Source organism: Podarcis tiliguerta (assembly GCF_965153285.1).
Source record: "Podarcis tiliguerta genome assembly, chromosome: 10".
Classification (NCBI taxonomy): domain Eukaryota; kingdom Metazoa; phylum Chordata; class Lepidosauria; order Squamata; family Lacertidae; genus Podarcis; species Podarcis tiliguerta.
This window is the reverse complement of record NC_139543.1, coordinates 29,682,205-29,708,200: the sequence shown is the minus strand read 5'-3', so window position 1 is coordinate 29,708,200 and position 25,996 is coordinate 29,682,205. Positions and strand designations below refer to the sequence as shown.

Genomic DNA, 25,996 nt, shown 5'->3' with positions numbered 1-25,996 from the left:
CACCAAGCAAAAATCAGTGGTCACTTCTAAATGGTGTTCAGCTGACATCTCTATTGATTCCAATATTGGTTCGTCTAGCTCGGTATGGTTTACACTGACTGGTAGAAGCCCTCCGGGGGTTTTGTTAGGTGTCTTTCCCAAGCAGGAGATACCAGGGATTGAATTGGGTGCCTTATGCATGCGAACTTCAGCCCTGAGTTACGGCCTCTGCTCTAACAGGCATTCTCATTACATATGGTGAAGTTAGGGGTCTTCAGCAGGTGTAAGGTTTCACTTTACTTCCTTGTTAATAGAAGGCCTTGGTGATTAAGTAACTGATGGCTAGTGACAATTGAATAAGTGTTCCTTACCTGACCTACAGTATACAGTGGTACCTCGGGTTACATACGCTTCAGATTACATACGCTTCAGGTTACAGACTCCGCTAACCCAGAAATATTACCTCAGGTTAAGAACTTTGCTTCAGGATGAGAACAGAATTTGTGCTCCGGTGGCGCGGCGGCAGCAGGAGGCCCCATTAGCTAAAGTGGTGCTTCAGGTTAAGTACAGTTTCAGGTTAAGAACGGACCTCCGGAACAAATTAAGTACTTAACCTGAGGTACCACTGTAGTTGTATTTAAGGGTTGTCTCCTCTGCTTTTCCTTATGGCTTTCAGATTTCACAATCCCAAGTACTTAACTTAGGTACTTGCAGTTTTTGTGATTTTTAAAATAAATTTTAGTTCTTTCCTCTGTTATTTTAAAATACTTTTAAAATCAAGAAACCCCAGTCCTTACGATCTCTGAAGTTCTATTTGCGCATGTTATGTGATGAGGGTTTGACTGGATATGCATGCTTGTAATCTAAGGCTCAAATGGTATAATTGATATTTAGTGGCTCACATCAGTGTACATGTGTGCAGTAATGGTATTTTAAATTTGATTTCTTTATTTTTGAAGGGAAAAAATATTATGGCAAAATCCGCTCCCTCCCCCATACGCGTAGCAAATATGCATAGAAAATTTCTGCTCTGCACAATACAGCCTTGTTTAAAATTCCCCCCTCACTCCCCCAGTTTCACAGGCAACGCTTACTTATTATGAGACTTTAAAATTTAAAAAGCCAGAGGACTTGACAAATATATATATATATATATATATATATATATATATATATATATATAACCCACAATTTCCCATCAAAAAAAGTTAAAGACTTTTATCAGAAACATTACATATGAATTTGGAAACCAATGCTAACCTCACATTTATCAGTATGAGCTTATCATACTTTTAACACAGCAAGAAAATAATAAACAACTTTCATACACATAAAGCCCGAGAGCAGAGGCTGTCTGATCACTGACATTTGTAAGCCATGCTGGGAGACTTTTTCCAACAGAAGGATAAAAATGCTTTAAATGAAAGAATAAAACCAGCAAATAAATAAAAAATGCTGCAGCAATACACGGAGGGACAAGCAGAACTAGCACCTTCACTCTACAACAAGACAGAAATGAAAGATGGCACAATAACAATCGCACTACGACCACAATCTGTATTATTGTAGCACATTAGGAATCGTTTAAGAAACAAGCAAACTTCCATCCTGCTAAAGCCCTTCGCAGTGTGCTTCCTTTCCTCTCCTTAGCCACAGCTGAACCGTGTCTGCTGCCCTGACCAATGAAGGTCAAACTACAATAGAGTGCAGCTCTATATGGTTTGGGACGCGGGTGGCGCTGTGGGTTAAACCACAGAGCCTAGGACCAGAAGGTCGGCGGTTCGCATCCCCACGACAGGCGAGCTCCCATTGCTCGGTCCCTGCTCCTGCCAACCTAGCAGTTTGAAAGCACGTCAAAGTGCAAGTAGATAAATAGGTAAATCCAGCAGAAAGGTAAATGGTGTTTCCGTGCGCTGCTCTGGTTTGCCAGAAGCGGCTTAGTCATGCTGGCCATATGACCCAGAAGCTGTATGCCGGCTCCCTTGGCCAATAAAGTGAGGTGAGCGCTGCAACCCCAGAGTCGGCCACGACTGGACCTAATGGTCAGGGTGCCTTTACCTTTTACTATATGGTTTGTTTCTGTGCCTCCTTTTCAAGACCACGTATTAGTGAAATTGAGAGAGAGAGGAAGAGAAGAGAGAGAGGAAATTGAGAGAGAGAGGAAATTGAGAGAGAGAGGAAGAGAACTTTCTTGTGCCCAAGTGCCTCACAATCTAAATTAGAACAGGGGGAGGGGCAAGGAAGGATGAAGGAACTGCAAATGGGATTGATGACACGTGAATATCGTCATCAGACTCTGTGCTGGAATTGGCTAGGGATCCTATTCTTAGAGGAGAAGTGGGTGCTGCAGGGAAGGGATTAAAATAAGAAGCACAACACATAATTTCCATGTATATGGCTCCATGTTAAACCCTTAGTATTACCATTTATAAGAAACCTGCTGCAAAACCTCCTCCCAATTCCTTGGAGAGCCACTGCTGATCAGGTAGAAAAGGCTCAACTAGACGGACAAATGGTTTGATTTGATATATACAGTTGCTTCCCGCGCTGAGGGTGGATTGTTCACATAATGCTTGCACCAGTCAGTGAGATTGTCTGGCAGCTGGGAACTATCATAAACTGTGTGGCTCTTTTTAAATCACATGAGAACCCCCACACGAACTGGATACGTGGATCTAACCTGGGAATACCTTTCTTGCAACCTCCTTCTGCGCATTTTCAGCAAAAGTGCCACCAATAGAGAGGTGGCCTCCATCGCTGCTAACATCGAGCCATTTCAAGATTTATAGGTTCAGGCTAACACCTTGCATCTGGAAGCCCCCTGAAGTCAGTACAAATTATAATCTGCTCCATATGGGGGAAATTGCTAAGTACAAAATCAGGCATATCCTATGCAAAGTGAATTTTCCAAATGGACAGTAAGTCCCGAGCACCCTGGAAGTGACAATGCCATGGGCAACTCCATCTAGCAATTTCTATCAAGGAATGCACTTCTCGTTCCTTCCTGCCAAACAGCCCCATTGCCAAGATATGTAAAAAAAGTAATAAATAACCTTATCTTCTCTTAAAATTCTGCCCTCTCTCGTCTTCATTTTATCTACTCCTCTGAGAAATCAATGGGTTAATATACATTACTCAAAAGCACAAACATTTCTCATTTTGGGAATTCTGGCAAGGCCTTTATGCTTAACTTCAGCACAATCCTGACAATAAAAATGAAGAATGAACCATCCTTTAGCATTTTTTTAATGGAAACATTTTCTCATTCTCTAGGTCTAGGGCTGTTCTATAATCCTTGAATTGTTTTAACATGCAGCATTGATGAATCAGATCCAAGGTGGCACGAGGAACTGACATAACTTGCCGTGTCAATCCATAACAGAGACTTCCATTATATAAAAAACGAGAGTCCTGACAGGTACAATTTACTTGTATCCCGTCAATGTAGATTAGGGAGACATTAACCCTTTCCCTGTGGGCTGCCACTACCCATATCTGCAACAGCAATGTTCTTTTGATGTGGAAGCATTCCATGGAAGTCTTGACACCTCAAATGCGATCTGCCACATGTGCAACAAAGCACTGTAAGATGTATGCTTTGTGTCAAACACCTGGTATGTTACACTTTATGGAAATTATTAGGGTGAGGTCACTGACACCAACACCCTTTCTGACATCTTCAAAGCTATAATCACATCACTCTCTAGCACAAAATCTTAACAATTGAATACAGACATGGTCCATATATCAAAAAGTTAAATGTGACTCCTTGAGCTAGAGGGGAGCCCCAGCTGATGAAGCATCAGGGTGAGTTAAACAGCCAAGCGAGGAGAGGGTAAGAAACACCCATTCATTCATTCATTCATTAAATTAAAGCAACAGCTCAGACAAATAAGGTCACTGCATGCTAGGAGCACCGACAACTCAGGAGCTAAACTCTAGCGGTAGAAAGTCAGTAGAAACCTAGTTTTCAGCATTACCCTAGCAGGGAAGCTGTGAGGGGTCACAATAAACTAGACTGGAATGGAGAGAACCAGTAGGGCACAATTAACCCTGGATATAAACTGCATAGCAGCGACAGGGTAGGATGTAGTGGACATGGTGTTGCTCTGGGAGTTGGGCCCAGAAATAACCAAAGGGACAGAGACTCGTCCACAAAATTGTTGCCCCAAGAACAGTACTGGGAACATGCCATCATCACCCTGATCTTGAGATGTAGAATGAAATCAAGGAGGCATCCAGAAGAGGAAATGCTGTAATAATGGCAGCTTTAATTACCCTCAGTTTTACCAGTGTGTCACTGTGATTCATGCATTGGTAACCCCAAAACTCAATTGCCTTCTATGTGGGGCTACACGTGGGCATTCAGCAAGTGTCTGAAACAGGCAGTGGTGTTAAATTCTCGAGAATAATATTTTGGAGAATATTCTCGATTAATGAGAATATTAGAGAATTTTCATTTAAAATAGGAGAATATTCATTTTAATGCACTGGAAATGATATAATTAGTTAATAAAGATGTTTATTCATGGGTAAACTTGTTCAGATGGCAACCAAAAACTGTACAGATACTTTTATTCAATGAGGCAATGCAGTGAATTCACATTCTTTGATTTTTTGCACCATACTTGAAATTGAAAATTCAATATTGAAATGTCAACTGTTTAAATCAAGGCCACCTCACATGCTGTTACACATAACTGTATAGGCCTAGGTACTTTAAGTGTATAAAGCATTAAAGCTACTTTATGAAAAAAAAAAAATCATCACACTGTATGGCCAAGGGTATAGAATTGCTAAGAATAAGGTCACACCAAAATAGAAAAAGGGCTATTACATATAGTTTAAATACATACGAATTCAAATATTCATCAAAATAAATGAAAAGCATTTTAAAAACTAAAAATAAATAAATAAATGTTTTCTGTAGCTCACATTTCATAACTGCCTTTAGTGACTGACACAATGCCCAGTAATGTAACTGGATCAAAAAATAAATAAATCATTATTCATTACTTATGCTGGCAATACCACAGCTTGACTTATTATTTACTAGATTTTTTAAAATGTGTGTTGTAAAACTGGTTCTTGCAGTAGAATTTAGAATTGCATTAGAATTCTCCTCTGGAGAATTTTCTGGCAGAGAATATTCTCGAGAATATTTTCACCTCACATCACTAGAAACAGGAATGTGTGCCTAGAGCACCTCTGCACAAGGAGGAATCTTGATTGGCCCAGGGTCCACCCCCCATCTATGTTGCTTTACACATTCACCAAACATGCAGCCAGCGTGTGTGTCCGTGTGTGGCTACTGAGGCTGTATGCACACTACCGACTTAACATGCAGTGAGGTCCTTCTTTTTTTGCCGTGTTGCAAACTGCATTTGCCGCTTATTGTACAACATCAGCATAGTTTGATGTGCATCTGAGTCACCTGTTGTATGTCCACACCAGTGGGCAAACAAGGCGGGGGTGTTTTTACTCCAGGAGGCGCTTTCAACTCAGACTGAAGCTGGCTTGAGAGAAACCAAATTAAAATTCGCAAGAAACTGCAGGATAAAGGTAAAAGACTCCTGGACGGTTAAGTCCAGTCAAAGGCGACTATGGGGTTGTGGCGCTCATCTCGCTTTCAGACAGCTTTCCAGGTCATGCGGCAAGCATGACTGAACTGCTTTTGGTGCAATGGAACGTGACAGAAACCAGAGTGCATGGAAACGCAGTTTACTTTCCCACCGCAGTGATACCTATTTATCTTGCACTGGTGTGCTTTCGAACTGCTAGGTTGGCAGGAGCTGGGACAGAGCAACAGGAGCTCACCCCGTTGCAGGGATTCGAACTGCCTACCTTCTGATTGGCAAGTCCACGAGGCTCTGTGGTTTAGACCACAGCGCCACCTGCGTCTCATAGGATAGATGTAAATTGTGGTTAACATCATGGGCACAGTTTCCCAAACCAGCAGTGTGAGTGAATTGAATGCAGAGTAAGCAGGAGTGTGTACACAACCTATGTGTCTTGGTGGCAGAAGTAGGGGTAGCCAATGCAGCTGTCCATTGTCCTCATGCATTGAGTGGACACGGGAGGGGGCTGTGTATATACCCTTATATACACTCTTTGCCTCTGTCCTTCCACAAATTTTCATTTCTCCCTCTCAACCCCCGTTTTTTTAAAAAAATTCTAAGCAGCCCAATGTATGTGAATGATAATCTGTTTTCTTAATTTTGTTAAACTCAAAGAGCTGTAGAGCACATTCTGGTTTTCAAAAGTATTTGTTTCTTTTTAGTCGAGAGGCATGCAAAATATGTCAAAACCTGGCCAAAGTGCTATTTTTGTATTCTTCTAACTAAATCGTGGCCAAACCAATTTCCTTTAAATTCTGTGGAGAAGAAAAATGTTCTTGGACTTAAGCTGAGAACTATACACTACATTTTGGTCTGGAGAGAATTTTATGGCTGTGTTATACACTGCTAATAAACAGTGTAAGAATGGAAACATTGACAGGACCTCCACTGAAGGAATACCAGAAAGAAAGGCTGCAGTAATAAATTCAATTAACATCTATTAGAAATTGCAATCTTACCGCATGACGACTGGTATAAATGAGATAAAAGCGAAATCTACTGGTTCTTGTCACAGGTCCAGTAACTTTACCCTCAAATGCAACTCACTGTATGGAAAGCTTTATGATTTCTTTTACATATGTAGAAACTACACATTCCTGGCCATAAACCGATCCCTGTTTTACTAGCTCCAATCCGTCATAAGTATAGTGAACATACTGGTCCTCAACCGATGCCATGGAAACACAACATGCCCACATGCATGTAAACGGCAAGTAGAGTTTGGCTCGGTTATTTGGAAAAATTAAATAGAAATTAGTGATTCCATAAATACCAAATATTTGGAAGCTAACTAAAGTAAAAAACCAAACCCTGGTTTGTTTCCTGCCTGCAGGCCATGCAACACCTTACATCCTTTTAAATTCCACAGGTTATAACATTTATACTGAATTGGGACAGGTCCCAGCACGTCTGCACTGGTGCCAGGCATAACAATTACTTTGATGTGCTCTGTTTTGAAAGTGCTCTATAGGAGCAGGGTTTATAAAAGGGCACTGCTAACAACATTTAGACTGATAATGTGATCCGTGCACATGCTGATTGTTCCTACTTTGAGAAAGTTTTTAGTAGGTTAGGTCATGGTAAAGGAAGAAAAGGGAGGGGGGAAATGAAAGGGATTTGTAACCATCACAGAACACCCACTTGCATTTCCTAGAAACGTAAACAAAAACACACCCTCCCCTGCAAGATGCCCTTCCAAGTCCAGATTTCATAAGGTAGAGGCAGGCTTTGTACTGTAAAAAGGTAATTACGGTGGAATTTCAGCTGTTGCCAGAGAACAAAGAGTACAAGCCTGTAGTCATGAGTCTCAGGTTGTACTAGATAAACCTAGCTATGTAACACAACAGAAGGTAGACTAGAGGAAGGAAACAACAACTTCTTCTTCTTCTTCTTCTTCTTCCAATGTAGCAATGTGTGCACTCAGTAGGGACCCTGAGAGACTTCGTTTGAAAACCAAGGCGCAGCTTCCCATTGGTTGCAATGAAGGAATGGGTTTCCCAAACCCAAAACTGACTGTGAAGGCAGTTTGAAAACTGCACCAAAATCCCTATTTTTCCTTAGCTAAAATGCATAAACTTGAGCCATTGAGCAAATGCCTAACAAGAACACAGCTCTCTCTTTATCAGTTTGTGACGGCAAGGCTGGCCTTGACTCTACCAGTAGAATAGACACAGACGCGTCTGTACCTTATCTTATGTGCTCACCACAAAAGACGCACAGACCCAGTCCGGGACCCAGCCAGAGCATGTTCTTGGAGATGGTGACCTCTGGCTCCAAGATAGGAGTAGGAACAGGAATATCCTTTTATGGTCAGGAGTGCAGGAAGGAAATCCCTTTTATGGTTAAGAGTGCCGGAGCAGGAACATCTGTGATGTCAACCTGCGTGTACAAGCTGACGTGGCTGGGGAAGGGGGAGAGGGTGTCTGGAGGATATATATACTGCATGAAACTTGTCATTTCTTTGGACTTGCTGTGGACTTGATCACGCAAGTGTCTTCTGCTATCCGGAGAGCAGAATAAACTCTTTCTTTGAACCAACCTCGGTGTCATTTGACTTCCTGCCTCCTGTCCCGTAGCAATGCAGACCCAATCGGTGAACTCCAATAAGGCTACAGCAAGAGCTTCTTGCACTCAGCAGAAGCCACGTCACACGTCTGGGTTCTGAAAAACGTTTGAACACGGAAACATTTACTTCCGGGTTTTTGGCATTTGGGAGCTGAAACGTACAATAACGAAGGTGTTCGGGAACCAAGGTTCCACTGTACCTCTTAAGGCAGGAAAGATGGCCATGGGTTAACCCAATGCCCATCGTGCTCCCAATCCTATGCTGAGGGCAGGAAAGAGTTTTCACCGGTTGCTGGTAATACTACAGTGGATACCAGCATTACAGGGCTGTGTAGATTACACAACTTAGTTGCTGTTAATTTGTTTGTTTGATGTATGTTTGCATGCACAGAATACTTTTTATGTAAACCAATTAATAGATTTTCATTATATTAAGCACTACGAAAAAAATATAAAAAAAATAAGTAACTTTCAGGGTCATGCCCTCACAAAGTGTACACCGGGGTAAGGTAAAGGGACCCCTGACCATTAGGTCCTGGGGTTGCGGCGCTCATCTCGCTTTATTGGCCGAGGGAGCCGGCGTACAGCTTCCAGGTCATGTGGCCAGCATGACTAAGCCGCTTCTGACGAACCAGAGCAGTGCATGGAAACACCATTTACCTTCCTGCCAGAGCGGTACCTATTTATCTACTTGCACTTTGACGTGCTTCCGAACTGCTAGGTGGGTAGGAGCAGGGACCGAGCAATGGGAGCTCACCCCGTTGCGGGGATTCGAACCGCCGACCTTCTGGCCACCCGTGTCCCCACACCAGGGGTAGTCAACCTTTTTATATCTACCGCCCACTAACACATCTTTCTTGATGGTAAAATTTCCTTACTGCCCACCAGTGTTCGATGGAAGGAGGATTCAGCTTGTGCCGTAGAACCCCCTACCCCCCACCTGAATCCTGAAACGCCCACTAGTGGGCAGTAGGGACGAGGTTGACAACCCCTGGTGTACACAAATGAAAGATACACAGATGGATGAGACACATCAAATTGGTATATATTACCATAAGATAGCATTTAGTATCAAAGAATGAAATGGCACAATAGAACTATAATTATTGCCCAAATATTTTTTTAAAAAACACTATTAAAAGGCAGCCCTTTCTTCAAATGTGACTTGCAGTTACTGAAGCTAAAAATCAAACAAAAAATATAAATGCACGCATATTCATATTGCATAAGGTACATGTAGTTTCTTCTAATTTAAAAATTACAAGAAATATTTAGTACAATGTTACACAAAAAAATCAAGCTGCAATTATACACCCACTTTACCCCACTGAACTCAATGGGACTTACAGGATTGCATTGAGAGTCAAGTTATTCTAACAGCCAGTGGCACATCTTGCTTCATTGCACATGAACCCAGTTTTAGTTTGAATGCCTTCCATCGGTTTCATGAAGTCGCTTTTAACTTAAATCTCTTCATTTATGAATTTCAAGTTTATGAGGGTATGTTTGCAGACTGCAATATCCCAAGTTGTACCCCTGTGGGTTCAGTAAATATTCCAAGTGTGTGGTCTGTCAGCTTGTTTGCTTTTCTCAAGAGCTGTGACTTGTTTACCTGTGTTCACAGGTGAGGGGGGAAATTGCCACAAGCTTTCATAGGCTTATATAACCATAGTTAGCAGAATGTCTGAACAAGCTTTAGAAAGATCCCAGGCCAGCAAGTCAGAACACACAGCTATGGTAGATAAATGAACCACCGCTGAGGAAGAAATAAACAGGAACTACTGACAACCCTCTTCTGGAGAATGGAAATCCTGCAATCTTTCAGATGGTGGCAATGCTTTATAAAATAAAACCCAGACTCACACTATAAGTCTCTATCTTTTCCATTTTCATAGCTCCAGTTTGCTTCCTTTCTCCATCTCTGTAGGTTCACAGAGTAGATACCTTTCCTGCAGAGAGTAGGCTGCTGAAACTTAAGGCATCTGGGATTGTGTCTAATGTTAGTCCTACTCAGAACCGAACAGACCTATTAAAATTAATAGCCATGGCTAACTTCAGTTCAGTAATTTCAGTGGGTCTACACTATGTAAAACCCTGGATGACTTTCCTCTACATATGGTGTTGGCAGCATGATCCTAAGCAGGTGTACTAAAAAATAAATCCTACAAAAGTTCAACGAAATTAGTATTTTTACGTCTGCAGCTTTGTGGGCCTTGATTATACAGAAGCAAGTACCAAGCATGCAAACACAGTATTGCAACCTTAGGAAGCAGTCTTAAATTTGCAAGGGAGTGAGTTCCATTGACCACAGAAGTCAGGTCAGGTCAGGTCAAACTTTTATTACTTATGGTCAAATGCTTTTGCAAAAATTCATACAAACTCAAAGATACATTCTACAACAGTGGGACTTGCTCCTGAGCAAAACATGCATAGGATTGTGCTGCACATATTTCAGTAAATCATTTGTTCTAGTTTTTTAAAAAAACAAAAGCAAAAACCCAACCCTAAAAGTACCTGACAGATTAGTTTAGCAGAGAACATGCTTCCAAAGCAAAACAAGACAAAAAGAGACACAGCAAAGGTTTTACGTATAGATCAAACTATTCAACATGAACGCTAGACTCCAAGGCACCTTTAACTCAGGTGTAACCCCCAAATGAACTCATGAACATTTAGTTCTGACTTAACATGCGCGGTATTGGGCAGAAAAGGATGCGAACTGCTGGATTTCAGAGGACTTCAAAGTTCTTAGTTTTAAATCTCTTCCGGCCAGCAGAGGGGATCTGAGCACCTTGAAACTGGGTGAGCAAAGGTGGGAGGGCATTCTCTTTTCCCTTCCTGTGCCACCCCAAGTCATCACTTCTATAACCAGTAAGGGGGCTGTTTCAGTTTGACTGCCATTTATTTTAAACTGCTGCTTTTACCATTCTTTGGAGATTCAAGTACAGAGAAAATAAATTGCGCGCGCACACACACACAAATGGAGCCTGTTGCTGGAGACGCTGACCTCCACGGCGACCTCTTGATGATTCCGCTTTGCCTCCAACAGAACACCAGAAGGATTTCACCTTCAATCATTGTTAAATGTGACCTCCTGGCTACTTCCCTACATGGGTTTAGCTGGAGGCTTATGTCTTAAAGTTCAGGCACTATAAAAACTAGGTTATTAGATGCAATCAAGAATTAGATTTCAAAGACCTTTCTTCTGTCATTTGAAATTAACATACTGGACAGCAATTAAGCTGTGATTGGCGTTTTATAGCACCAATCCTTTAAGAAGACTTGAAACTACTTCTTAACAGCATGGTAATCAGAAAAAGATTGTTCTTTAAAGTGAGCACTAAATTTCCAGCAAATTATAAATCAGCTCAATATAATTATAGAAATCTCTTTGACAATGCATTGCAGAAGGAATTGGAAGCAAGGAGATATATTGCTAGTTTAGTGGATGTTTTGTTAAATGAGCTTTGGGGGGGGGGGGACCTAATCAAATTCCGATGTAAAAATATTCAATTATTATTGTTGTTATCATCATCATTTATTATTATTATCATTATTGTTGTTGTTGTCAGTAGGGGGCCACGGTTGGAAAAAGATTGAGAAACACTGATCTAGTCAAACATCCTGTTTTCCACGGAGGTCAAACAGTTGCCTAGGGGAAACCCACAAGTTGGACGTGAATTTACTAACCCTCTCCTGCTGTTGTTTACCAGCAATTGGCATTCAGAGCCACGATGCTTCTGAGCCTAGAAGGAACATATAGCAATCATGACTAGTGACTGTCAATCCTCCTTGAATTTGTCCAGCCATATGGCACTGGGCAAGGATGGATCTTCTCGCAGCATCAAGGGGAAGTAGAGCTTATAAAATGTGATTTAGATTTACACCAGCCGTAATCCAAGTGCAATAACAAAGTGAGTTGTTAGTCACGGGGGGCGGGGGGGGGGGACACAGAGTCATGGTTCGTCAAGGGTAAAGTGGATCAGGCACCTTAATTGCTGTGCACAGTGATTCGGTTAATTCAGCCTCAGCATTTCCCCCCCCCCCCAAACATCCATAGAACATTAATCCACTTGCATTTATTTTAATTAGTATTACTTTGAAGTTGCAGCTGGGATGTTTGATTCATAATACAATCTCTCCCCAATTCTCAGTCAGCTAAGGACAGCTCAGCTCCACATCAAAGGGCCAAAAAACACAGTTTCTCTCACCAGCTTTGGCCCATACCTAAAGACTGCATGTTAGCATGAGAAAATAGTCTTGTATATCCAGCAAAGGTTTTTATGTTATGTTTTGGTTATGCCCAACTGGATTCCTATCAAACAGTAAATAATGTACAGTGGTACCTCAGCTTACATACGCTTCAGGTTACATACGCTTCAGGTTACAGACTCCACTAAGCCAGAAATAGTGCTTCAGGTTAAGAACTTTGCTTCAGGATGAGAACAGAAAACGTGCTCCAGCGGCACGGCAGCAGCAGGAGGCCCCATTAGCTAAAGTGGTGCTTCAGGTTAAGAACACTTTCAGGTTAAGTACGGACCTCCGGAACGAATTAAGTACTTAACCTGAGGTATCACTGTATTCCCTTAGAGAGTACCAGATCAAGAAAGAGGACTTCATCATAAGTTATTAGTAAATTTTTACAAAAGGTCATTTTCATTAGGCAGGCTTAATGAAATGAGGAAAACCTAACAGTCAGCAACCAATTTTGTAAATAGTGTTACCTAGTCAAGTAGTACCAAACCACAGCTGCAGAAATTGTCCCCGACACAATGTTTCAGCACCACAGTCTGACAAAACGTTGGAAAATGAAATCTTGGGTCTGCTATGAAAATCAGTTTGCTTTGCTGCACTCCCACTGTCCTTAGGGGAACCACTTCTGCAGTAAGTGCCAGTCATCGTATAGAAAATGTTCTTCTGGCACAGGAAAAACACCCAGGACACCCAATTACTGCCAGCCAATTAATTCAGCCGTACATTGCAAGTGCATGGAACCTTGTGCTCAAATAAAACAAAGGAGAGTTCTTGAATACAACTAAGAGAGCTCTCCTGATGGTGGCCTACTTCTGCTGCACATTTGGATCCTCCAGAGAGCTCCTTGACATGCTTTACCCCTCTTGTGCTGATGCTCCTGGAGTAGGAAAACTCTCCAAACAACTTGCAGTTCTTTGTTTGGGCAGCAGATTGTTCTGCCTGGTTCTAAAACCGATTCTCTCCTAAAGCTTGAGGCTGCAGACCATCCTTCATTCTCCTCACCATCCTGCATTTGCTGTGATCCACCTTTTACCTGCGGGATGCGGGGTGGCGCTGTGGGTAAAACCTCAGTGCCTAGGACTTGCCGACTGCATGGTCGGCGGTTCGAATCCCTGCGGCGGGGTGCGCTCCCGTCATTCGGTCCCAGAGCCTGCCAACCTAGCAGTTCAAAAGCACCCCCGGGTGCAAGTAGATAAATAGGGACCGCTTACCAGCGGGAAGGTAAACGGAGTTGCGTGTGCTGCACTGGCTCGCCAGATGCAGCTTGTCACGCTGGCCACGTGACCCAGAAGTGTCTCTAGAGTGAGATGAGCGCACAACCCTAGAGTCTGTCAAGACTGGTCCGTACGGGCAGGGGTACCTTTACCTTTTACCTGCAGCTGCATCCATTTGTCCACTTTTGAATTACTTCCACGCTAGATCTTGTACAGACTTCTAATGAGATGTTCCAGCCTGAAGCTGCAGCTACTGACTCTCACAATGAGCCCTTGATGACACCCTGGACTGCACCATTTTTCCAGTTCTCCAGTTACAGTCGTACTTCGTGTTGCATAACCTCCAGGTTATGGAATCTTTGGGTTACGGCTGCAGCAAACCCAGAAGTGGGTTTGCCGCTCGCACGTGCACAGAAGCGCTCTGCGGTGCCACACGCGTGCACAGAAGCAGTCCTCTGGTTACGAAATTTTCGGGATACGGCCAGGGCTCCGGAACGTATCCCATTCGTAACCAGAGGTACCACTGTATTGGCCTCTATCCTGCAACCAGACATAACTGAAAGTGACTGCGCAGAACTCTTATAGGCTGGGGTCAAGGGAACAATGCTCATATTGCACACCTGGCATGGTGTAGAGTCCAGAAGTGCTTTTATAACCTATTTTTCTAATATTCAATAGCACCCGGCCACTAAAAGTACTCTATTCAAGCAACATAAAGTGAAGGAAGCACACAGCTTACAACCACACTTCCACCTGTCCATTCATCTGGTTGGAGTGCCCCATGGCCTCTAGCAAGGAAGACTTCCAGTAGCCTCTGACAGGCTCTCATTTGTGCTGGAGTTTGGAGAAGGAAAGAATCAGTAGGCACTGCTCCTGCTGCTTCTTTCGGTAGCCTCCATGCAAGTGAGACAAGCTCCCACTTCTTCGCACAGCTCTCTGTGCTTGCCAGAGGGCTCTGTAAATTCGTAGTGGAAAATATGGAGGCTACTTGGCTAATAAGAAGACCCATGCAAAGCAATCTAAAAATCTATAAGCAATAAATAAATAAATACCCATATAACCTACAAATACCAAGTAACAGACAGAAACAGAACACCAATGGAGCTCACTTCCCCAGTGCTAATGAACTCAGTGTCAAGGGGGATGTTTATTTTATTATTACTTGGTAGTAATTTAGTAATTTATCTGCCTTGGTTTTTTTTTTTAAGTGGTTGCATTGTGCATATGACTTGTATTTTAACTGTAACCCACTCTGGAATTGCATTTGCAATGAAGTGCATGTAGTAAAGTTTTTAATAATATATATCTGTCTACTGATAATCTCAGCCACCAGGGAAGGCTTTCAAACTACAGTGGTACCCTGGGTTACAAACACTTTGGGTTATAGACTCCGCTAACCCAGAAGTAGTAGCTCAGGTTAAGAACTTCACCTCAGGAAGAGAACAGAAATCGTGCGGCAGTGGCACGGCGGCAGCAGGAGGCCCCATTAGCTGAAGTGGTACCTCAGGTTAAGAACGGTTTCAGGTTAAGAACGGACCTCCGGAACTATTTAAGTTTGTAACGAGAGGTACCACTGTACTGGGGGAAAGGAAAAGGTTCATGTGTAGACATGCCCCTTCTGTCTTGACAAAAATCATTTCACCACCAGGCTGTTGTTAGCCATTTTTTTTTTAAAAAAGGCCCAATGCAATGACAAACAATATGTTTGGTTCAAAATCTTAGGGCCAAGCAATCTTTCCAGAGTCACATAGTGAAGTCGCCTATTGAATGCCCCTGAACTAATTCCACATGCCGCAAACCATTCTGCGGGCAACAGTGTTATCAGACAGATTTGAATATAACCCCCGCCCTGCAAAAACCTCTCTCTCCTCCACAAAAGCTAATGGGGGGGAAAGTAGCACTGTCTGATCTTTGTGGTTTCTGAGATTAAAGTTTACAGAGCAAGACTGAATTTGTTGCTCCTTTGAGAAATTACTTTTCACAACAAATCCTTTGCTGGGACAGTGCAATACTTGTTTGCCAGCTTCTAGGGAGGAAACCTGCAAATGTAGTCTGTCTCTCCCCTCCCAAAACGTTACAAAGAAACTGTATCCAGAGAGAAATGGAGAGGGAGGGAAATAGTAAAGACTGATGGAAACTGTAGTTCATATTATGATATTAAAGGCGAGACATTCCTTAATAACCTTTTTACACACACACACACACTCACTGCCATTGAAATGCTATTTTTAAAATTCCAATCCGGAATCTACCTCCATGCAAAAGTAAACTTTTGAATCAAGACTCCTTATGCATCTTCTTCCCCTGTGGCATAAAATCAACTGGGGAGTGGGGGAAGATGTAGACCTCCCAGTAGGCAGCACATTTATCGTATATTATCTTCTAGAATCTTCTTACACACCAAAATGATGCAACGCAAGCTGCTGAACAGCCCACTGGTTTATCGAGGTAGGGTGAGTGTCCTAGGATCTACGCATACAGCCAGATGAACTTAAAATAAATATATTGATTTAAAAACGAAACAGGGAAACGAGGAAATGTTGAACTCTTCTCAGGAACAGCAATTCTGATTCCTCCGCTTAAGGTTACTGTGTTTTATTTATGGTGAAAAGATCCCATTAATGCTTCAGCCCCATCAAACAGCAGACCAAGTCCATGAATGGCACCTATCAGAGCCCAGGGTAAATCCAATGATTAGAGGAAATTTGCCAAAGGGCCTTTGTAGCTGAGAAAAATGCCTACTCCAGAGAGGAATTTAGAAAATTCCTGGGAGCACAGGCCTTCCTTTGTTGGCAGCCCGGCAGTATTCTGGAGCAAATAAAAGTGCGCACACAAAAAATAAGAACTTAGATGCAATGAACATTTGACGAAAATGTTGTTCAAAGCATTCGTTAAAACATTCCTTATTACATAAAACTGTGCCGACTTTGTTTAGAACCAGCTTAAAAGGGCCTCTCTCAAATTACCAGAGTTTCGTTTGAATGTTTCTTTTGCAGTAACAACTTATTCCCCTTTTTCCTGTTATTTGTCTAAATTAACCAAATAAATAATGTACTAGTCCAGCCATTTAATCGCAGATCACAGGCTGACCACTGTGTGTTATTTTTCTGTATGCCCTGAGAAAATTCTTGGCTAGCTAAACCAGGGGAACTAACAGCATTAAAATATGGGGCTACAACTTTCTAAGCCAGCCAGGTGATATTTTACTATGGGTGGTTTTTCCCAGAAAAAAAATAATTATGTGGGACCCAGTTATACACATAGTGAGGCATGCACAATTGCTGTTAGTTAATTTTATAATGAATGATTTTAGAGTGTTGTTTGTGCTGTACTTTTGTACTGCTTTATTGTTGTTAGCTGCCCTGAGCTCGGCTTCAGCTGGGGAGGGCGGGATATAAATAAAATTTATTATTATTATTATTATTATTATTATTATTATTATTATTCACACAGTGGAAGCTGAATTCCCACCATAGATATTACTAGCGGGGGGGGGGGTATTTTCCACAATTTTTCAACAGTTTATGCTTTTCACTTTTTAGTAAAAACAAACAGCTATATAGTATGCTTCTTAAAATTAGACATAGAAATATACTGAATCATTACATCCAATAAATAATTGGAAAGATGTTTTAAACAACGTATTAATAATACTGATTTTTGAAAATGCAAAGAGTAGTCAAATATTTGACTTAAGGTTGTATTTTAAAAAAGTAAAGGGACCCCTGACCGTTAGGTCCAGTCGTGGCCGACTCTGGGGTTGCGGCACTCATCTCGCTTTACTGGCCAAGGGAGCTGGCGTACAGCTTCCGGGTCATGTGGTCAGCATGACTAAGCCGCTTCTGGCGAACCAGAGCAGCACACGGAAATGCCGTTTACCTTCCTGCCGGAGTGGTACCTATATATCTACTTGCACTTGATGTGCTTTTGAACTGCTAGGTAAGCAGGAGCTGGGACCGAGCAAGGGGAGCTCACCCTGTCGCGGGGATTCGAACCGCTGACCTTCTGATCAGCAAGCCCAAGAGGCTCAGTGGTTTAGACCACAGCGCCAACTGCATTTCTAAGGTTGTATTTAACTACATGCAACTTGTAAACTGGTTTTCATATCCATGTTTTGTTGCTCCATTTGATGAAAAGGTACCACCATCCTGAAGTGAACTAGGATTCCTGATAAACGTGTTAAATTAAAAACTTCCATTAATGGAGTTTTCCATCACACTGTGCATGCAACGAGGGCTTGGCTGGCCCATGATGACAGCCAAGTTCAACAGCTTGTGATTATTATTCACCTCATCAGAAAAACTTTTTATCCTAGAGAAGCGAACCATGCTCCATTTGCACATCTGGTCTCAATGCATTACAAGTTGAAGTGGTGCTACCCAAAAGCACCTCAATTTATTTCATGTTAACAATAATAAAAAACTAAAACCTACGTGAATGCAATACATAATTGTTCATAATTGTAATGCTGAATGCTGCAGGCAATACATTTTGGCTCAATATTTCTCCAATACAATATTCACTATTATCACATTCAAAACCAAACATCCTAATTGAATTTCAAACTGAACAAGTCCCACTAACAACCTTTGCAGAATTTGTCTTCTGCTCTCGCTGTTGCTCTGTTGGTGTGTTGTATTTTAAACTGCTTTTGCCATATATATTTTTTGAAATTATTGTAAGCTGCCTTGGATTGGCTTTTGTTTAGAAAGGCAGGATATAAATTTTAGAATACATAGATCATGTTCACTTGACTCTTCTATCTCATCTTCATTAAATACTTTTAAGATACGGCTCTATAAAGCTGCCCAACAAATATAGTCCCCTGCATCTTCCAAGCTCCTAAGTGTTGTTGCTGTCAAAAGCTCATGGCATGGGGGAAACAGACAGGGTAAGAACTAGGGCAGGGACAAGTGCCCACAATAATTTGCCCTGGGTGGAAGGGGTGGGAGAGAAACAAAATGGTAGCTCTCCAGTCTGCATGTTTCATGTCTCAACTTGGGGAGAGAGCAGTGTCTCCAACTGAAGATCACTCTGCAAACTGGCTCTGTGGACTGACCTACCTCAGTAGCGTAGCGTGGGTTGTCAGCACCCGGGGCAAGGCAAGTAATTTGCGCCCCCTAACCCTAACCCCCAGATGTTGCGCCCGGTGCGGCCGGCCCCCCCCTGCACCCCCCACGCTACGCCACTGACCTACCTCCAACAGCTGTCACTCTTGCATTCCTGTTCCTCTATGCACCAGCATCCTAACCAAAAACATTTTTTTGCAAAGAAGTGTTGCTCAATTAAGAACCTTCCACATACAGGCAAAACACAGTAAGAACATATAATCAGCATTTCACATATAAACATAAGCGGACAAGTGTTGACAGTGCATGCACAGAATAAGAAAGAAAGCACAATCCACAGATCAGTTAAGTAAAAAAAAACACAGCAAATTTGCGCTCAGGTTGATTCTGCACCTTGTGGGCTGTGATTGTTGTTGCTATCAATTAAATAACGTGAATAAGCTGGGCATATATTGAAACTACAAGCCAGAAGCAGACAAGAGTCAGATGACAAAAGACAATAGGCATTTGTATGGGTGCTTTTCTCCCTTCCTATAACACTTCATTGTAATCAGAGGCCTGATTTTCATGTTATGGTTCAATGCCACTCTAAAACGTAACATGAGGAGGGTTTCGAAAAACACTTGATTCCAAACAACAATAACAACAACAACACCCAGACACTGGTGCCTCTGGGTAGCTAAGGGAAAAGTAACGCTGGAAAGACACTGCCAGTCACCAGACAATACTGAGCTAGCTGAACTGTGGACCAGCTTGCTATAAAACAGCTTATGATGTTCCTGGAGTTCCCCCCTAGTGTACTACAGGCTGCAGGTGAGAACGCAATGTTCCCACCATGCAAACTTGTCATCTCCTTTTCACATGCTCGTTTCATATACACAAAGGTGTTTTGGTGGGAGGAAGGAGCATTTAAAAGTACAACACCCACTTTCAACCTGAAATGGTACACAGTCTCTCCCCCCGCCCAAAAAAAGTGTTACTGATTGCTTCTGCCGATTACATAAATTGGCCCTAAGCTTGCTACATGAGACTTAAAATTTTGACATGGGGACGCTTTCAAACAAGCAATCTTGTGTGTGTTCTGAAATAGTACAGCTGCGTGAGGTTACTGCTTTGAAATCTGCGTGTTTCAATCAGTCCTTCGTTAAGCTGCAACAACATGAATTTCTCGTGCTTGATTTGTACATAGCATCAACTTCTCTAGGCCATGCTGATGATGAGCAGACAAAATATTTGCAGGCAATATTATGTTGTGAACCGCCCTGAGATCTACATGTATAGGGTGATATACAAATGTAATAAATGAATAAATTAATTAATTAATGCAAATAAATATTCAGTCTACTAAAAGGGCAAATTCCGGTGTTGTAAACCACTCTGCAGATTTCAGTTTCCAGTGTAAGAATTTGGTCCTATGGTACTTATCTTGCTTACTCAAAACCATTTGCTACCATTTACTTGGTGTGAATAATTAGTTGCAGATTGCATGCATTAATTCAAATATCTTATCTGGTCCTGAAGTCCATGCTATCTGTACCCCAACACATTCAATAATTGTGACTTCCTTCCCCCCCTCGCCACTTCTTATAGTTTCACTGATCTTAAGGGCTTTTCTTTGCAATGTGTCCTTAACTGCAATATGTTTCCTCATAAAACCAGTTATAGACTTTTATTTTATGTTGGCTTTTTTCCTTTCTCTCTCTCTCTCTCTCCAGACTGTTCACTAGGATGAGGAAAGAGCAAAACAACAGCAGCGTAGGGGGAAGTCTGATTTGGCATGTGCGCTCACTTGAAACCCAATAAAACGCTATTTATTTGCAGTGCTTGGTGACTGACGCTCTCACATTTTTCAAAATAATGAAGTTGCAAAGGTGCTGCCTTTTATTGCTCTGCAAATGTTGTTCATTTTACTGTTTGCTTTAAATGCTGCTTTACTGCTCCTGGTGGGCTTGCATCTATAAAGCAGTGTGATGGCAGTGACGGAATACAGAGCCCCCATTAGCATGTAAGTGGCCTGCTTGCGAATGACTCGCTCGCTCTCGTTTCTAGCTTGTCTCCACTTGGCAAAAAGAAAGGCTCAGAAATATTACAAAGCAAAAGTTTGCATCAAATATACGGAAAATATACAAAGAGATGAAGCTCAGGAATAGAGCACATACTTTGCATGCAAAAGGTCCCCGGCATCTCCAGGTAGGGCTGGGAAACACCCCTGTCTGAAACCCGGCAAAGACGCTGCCCGTCAGTGACTGTAGACAATACTGAGCTAGATGGACCAGTGGTCTTGACTCGGTATAAGGCAGCTTCCTATGTAAGAGATAAGAAAGCGGGTATGATGGCAACACCGGGACTCGGCACCTTAAAGCTACACTAAAGTGCTCTAGAAGTACTACTCTAAAAAGGAAGACAAACATGCTGGAAGAATGTACCTCTTATTCTGACCCTACGATTCCCCCCCCCCCCCCGGTCTGGCATTTCGTCTACAAAACGTTAATGTAGAGATCAGCACAATTGCTGTGAATCAGCATGCCCATCCCAGACTCAACAAAAAACCCCTCACAAAACCGTATGTGTCCCTGCTGAAATCCATATTCATTTTGCCACTATCGTTGTCAGGCCGTCATATATTTTATCATATAATAACTGGAGCTAGCACATGTTGCAAAGAAGTGCCCAAACGGTCTAGGCCAGTGTTTCCCAAACTTGGGTCTCCAGGTGTTTTTGTTTTTTTTCAGACTACAATTCCCATCATCCCTGACCACTGGTCTTGCTAGCTAGGGATGATGGGAGTTATAGTTGGAGACCCAAGTTTTGGAAACACTGGTCTAAGCCATGCTTCAAGACTTAAATTCAACCCTCACCCTCCCATTTCACTATATGCTGAACCAAGTGACACCACCCTAACCCATGTTTTTCTGGGAGATGTAGGAAGGCATGATATTTCAGTTCAGGGCCCAGTTCCAGAGCAAGCTTCCCCAACTAGGTGCCATCCAGATACTTTGGTGCACAACTCCCATGAACCCCAGCCAGCATGGCCAGTGGCAAGGGATGATGGGAGCTGTAGTCCAAGAACATTTGCAGGGTTGTTCCAGAGCCACAAAGAAGAGGTTGGAAGTGACATTTTTTCACTGTAGGTATTTGCATAAGGAAGACATTTTATTATTCCTAAAATGAGTGCATAAGCTCTTGAGGAAAAAGGAAATCCATAGAGTCTTCATACAGATATTAAAAATATGTGAATTAGTCCTAAGTGTACAATACCAACGGGTGGAATACAATAAAACAAAGACTCATGTGAAGCAATACAGTGGATGAAGGAAACGAGAGAGAGGGAAGGTGAAGACTGCTCTTCCCTTCTCCCACATCATCTCCCTTCCACCCAGCTCTAAGTAACTGCAGGGGCTATTGCCGCAAATTACCTCAGCCCCAGGAGATCCCAGGGATAGGCAGCCCCATGCCACAGCTATTTTCATAAGCTAGATTCCAGGAGGACCTAGAAGTTGCCATCGCCATTGTTTCAATGACTATATGAAATCCTGGGACATACTAAGTTTTCATCAACAGCAAGTTCTTCTGATATGGACCCTACAAAACAGGTATGGTGGTTACTACAAGAATGCCCGGTCATGGAAGATCCTGAACTGTAGAGGCCACTTGACACCTACGGTTGAGAGTCCTTTGTATCTGCTAGCTCCATGGAAAATGGACCATGGAAAAGGAGCACCACAGAGCAAAAGGAGGTGGGCAGAAGCACAGCAATTTCCTTCTCCCAGCCTAATGGGTGCAACTCAACCTCTTCCTTTCTAAGACACACTAGTGGCTTGGGCATGGGTGCTAATCCAGGGAAACATTGGCAGCTTGAGGATAGCAGCTGCTTTTGGTCCTCTCACTGTTATTTTACAAGGATTAAAAACCCTAATTGCCCCACTACCACCTATGTACGCAGCTGTCTGCATGCTGGAGTATGTATCTAAAATAAAATATAGTTATTACTAGGATGCGAATAAGTCACCATTGCTGTGTATATTAACATTTCACTTGTTGTAGCAAAGCCATAATCAAAAGAATACTTAAGATACAATGGGTTAATCCTGACTGACTGCTGCAATGTACTGCAATGACTTCCTGGAGGCTATACTGGCGCAGAACATCACAGCTCAACATGGTATGGGAAAGGTGAAATTGTAATACATCCAACATTTTGGGTGTCATCCATTTGTACTCTTAATGAAAGTAAACAGCAGCAGAAGGCATCGGTGCCACACACAGTTAAAGCCATGAGCCTACATAAATTACGCAAATCGGAAGTTACACAGAAATCCATGTGAAATAGCATGTACATGTGCATCACTGTGCGAAAGTACAGCCTAAAGTGTTAAATTGTGTAAAGGAATGATATATTGAGAAAACAACATGTTAACTGGAACCCTCTGAAAGGAATGTAAATGGCCACAAATCAGTTTCTTTAATTGCCATCAGCTGCATAAATTGTATGACAGTCTAAAAGATAAGTATCAACTCTGAGAATAGGTCGTCGAAAAAATGCAAACCCGGCAAAATGCATGCACTCGAACATGCTTGGTTTATCACATTTTATTTGATAAGTGCGGCAGATGGCTCACATTTAAGGGTTGTTCATTTTTTAAAGTGAGACAACCAGAGTTGAAAAATAATATGCTTTGCGGCCTGCATTTAAAGGAATTATTATAACAAATCAACATGATTGTTAGCTTGATTATAGTGGCAAGAATCAGGCTTATAAAGGAAGACAGTAGAAAGCTGGAGGCCATTTTTCTACATTTGGTTCTGCTCAAAGATTTCTATGAGTTAATTACAGAGCCCTCTCCCGATGGGCTCCTCAAATACCGCCATGATCATTCCAGCATATGAATCCAGAAAGATCTAAAGTTCTATCAGAGAGAAGATTCATGGCTAATGGATCTTCCGAGCCTATGTAATGACAGTATGCCAGAAGACAAACTCGGAGCAAATTTGTTGGAATTACTTGCTAAGCACCCAACACCAGCCATCTATTTTCTAATTCGCTAAGGGATTTGGAGATAGCGGCACTCATTGCAGTAGCTGGCTGAACTCCAAACAACACACAACATTGCCATTCACAACCAGCAATTTCGAGAATGGCTTTTTAAAAGGAAATTGTGGAACCCTGGGTGCTAAAAGGGCTTTTACAGCTGGCCTCGCTTGTAGTTCTGATGCAGACAGATCCCTCTGTATCTGCTATTTGTATTGGACGATCGGGAGAAGAAAGCTACCGTTTGAGCAAAACCCATCTCTGGATGAGAAGGAACTTGCATGAGAGCCCACAGCTCTGTAGCGAGACCGCATGCCTTGCATGAAGGTGGTTCTGTATATAATGGGTTTGTCGGCAAGCAATTCAGCCTGGTACAAAGTAATTTCCAAAGTCCAATCAATGTACAGATGTGACAGAATTCTCTTCGAGGTATGGGTTCTTTGTGATCCTAGGTACCACTACAAGATTATTTTCTTCCTTTCTTTTTTTCTCTCAGCACACTAATGTGCTCTGGCACAGGGATTGGGGATTTATGTTGTAAACTGAGGTGTAGTGGCTGGGATCACAGGGGGTTGAAGACCTGTTACTACTTGTACAGCAGGATCCCAACGAGATCCCTGCCTCCAATGCCCTGGATCTGCCCAATAAGCATGAAAAGGAGCTTTTTAGCCACTGAGAATAAGTCTTTTCATCGTGTGTGTTGCTTGGAGCCAATGAAAGTGAAAGCAGGTAAGTCAGCCACTGAGAGTTGACTCCTAGGGTCACTCTGGAGAAGCTGTGAGGGAATAACATCAGGGAGGAGTGGTTCTGTGTACATCAATCCTCAACATTTAGGAACAGTGAAAACACAAGGTGCTTCAGTTTCAAGAATGGTGTGCCAACTCTATTATGTACAATGGAACTTAAAGGAAAAAGCAACTTAAGTCACTCCAGCAGAAAATATTGGAACACTCCAAATTCTTTGTGCACATACACAGAAAATAGTAGCTCTAGCTGAAAAGCAACACATGGAGATCTGTACTGATTATTGCAATGCATCCCTAATTATTAGTAAGGTAATGGTAAAGGACCCCTGACAGTTAAGTCCAGTCGCAGACAACTGGGGTTGCAGTGCTCAGCTCGCTTTACAGGCTGAGGGAGCCGGCGTTTGTCCGTAGACAGTTTTTCCAGGTCATGTGGCCAGCATCTGGCGCAACGGAACACTGAAACAAGAGTGGCGCATGAAAATGCGGTTTACCTTCCCGCCAGAAGCGGTACCTATTCATCTACTTGCACTTTTTGGCGTGCTTTTGAATTGCTAGGTTGGCAGGAGCTGGGACCAAGCAATGGTAGCTCACCCCATTGTGGGGATTTGAACCACCGACCTTCTGATCGGCAAGCCTAAGAGGCTCAGTGGTTTAGACCACAGCGCCACCCGCATCTTTTAGTACTCTTGTATAATTATAAGATCATGCTATAATCTTAGAGGGGGCATGACCAGGGCTATCATAAAGAGATGGATTTCTGAATTTGCCACTACACTATTGATTGTTAATCATAAACAGCTCAATCTAAAGCTTTGCTGGGTTCATACATGATGTTTTTCAGTGCAGCACCTGAGACTGTGGAGCTCCAATCGGATGGGAGTTCAGACATACTCCAGAACTTCTGGGTCAGACATAAGTGAACGTGAAGCTGCCGCAGCCTCATGCATACTGGGGAAGAGATTGCAGAGGTAGCCTTGAACACACAAAAAGGGTCCTGCAATATTTCTCAAAGGTTCTCCTGTGCTAACAGCAATTAGAAAGTTCAGCTGTAATTTCACCCTTGTTCAGGCAGGACCTTGTCTCACCTTAAACAGGAAATGGGGACTGAGTTAGCAGAGCCTGAATATAATGGAAGTCTGTAACTGCAGCGTAGGTAGCACAGTCATCAATATAAATCTGTCATAGACATATTCTTGGAGGAAGAGGAACTTCCATATGCTACAGACCCGACAATTTCTGATGCTGATGCAGATTGATGGCACTTGAGAAGGAATAAGCCTTTGAACCAACAGTGCTGCTGATAATGTTCAGGGCTAAGGAAGCTGGCCATTATTAAGAGAACGTGACCCTTTTATAACAGTGCACCAAACCGATACCTCCTTAAAGGAAGTGAAACAGGAAGAGTGATCGTTTTGTACTACTGCTACAAAGGACAAAGGACTGTGCGGTTCAGGAAAGGGCTCATAGACTGAAATATATTCTGCGTATCTCCTTTCCACACTTTTGAATATGGTATTAAGTT

General features: G+C 42.4%; 1 protein-coding gene across 2 annotated transcripts in view; it reads right to left on the bottom strand.

Moving 5' to 3' along the window:
* The window catches only part of HMGA2 (high mobility group AT-hook 2), a 129,078-nt gene that overhangs the window by 43,424 nt on the left and 59,658 nt on the right, over window positions 1–25,996 (bottom strand). Inside the window, exon 4 of one of the 2 annotated variants that reach the window (XM_083400153.1) lies at window positions 20,859–21,003. The exons of the other annotated variant lie outside the window; for it this stretch is intronic. Within the exon in view, the coding sequence (XP_083256279.1) occupies window positions 20,859–21,003 (145 nt within the window). The remainder of the gene's footprint in view (window positions 1–20,858; window positions 21,004–25,996) is intronic. 2 annotated transcript variants of the gene reach the window in all.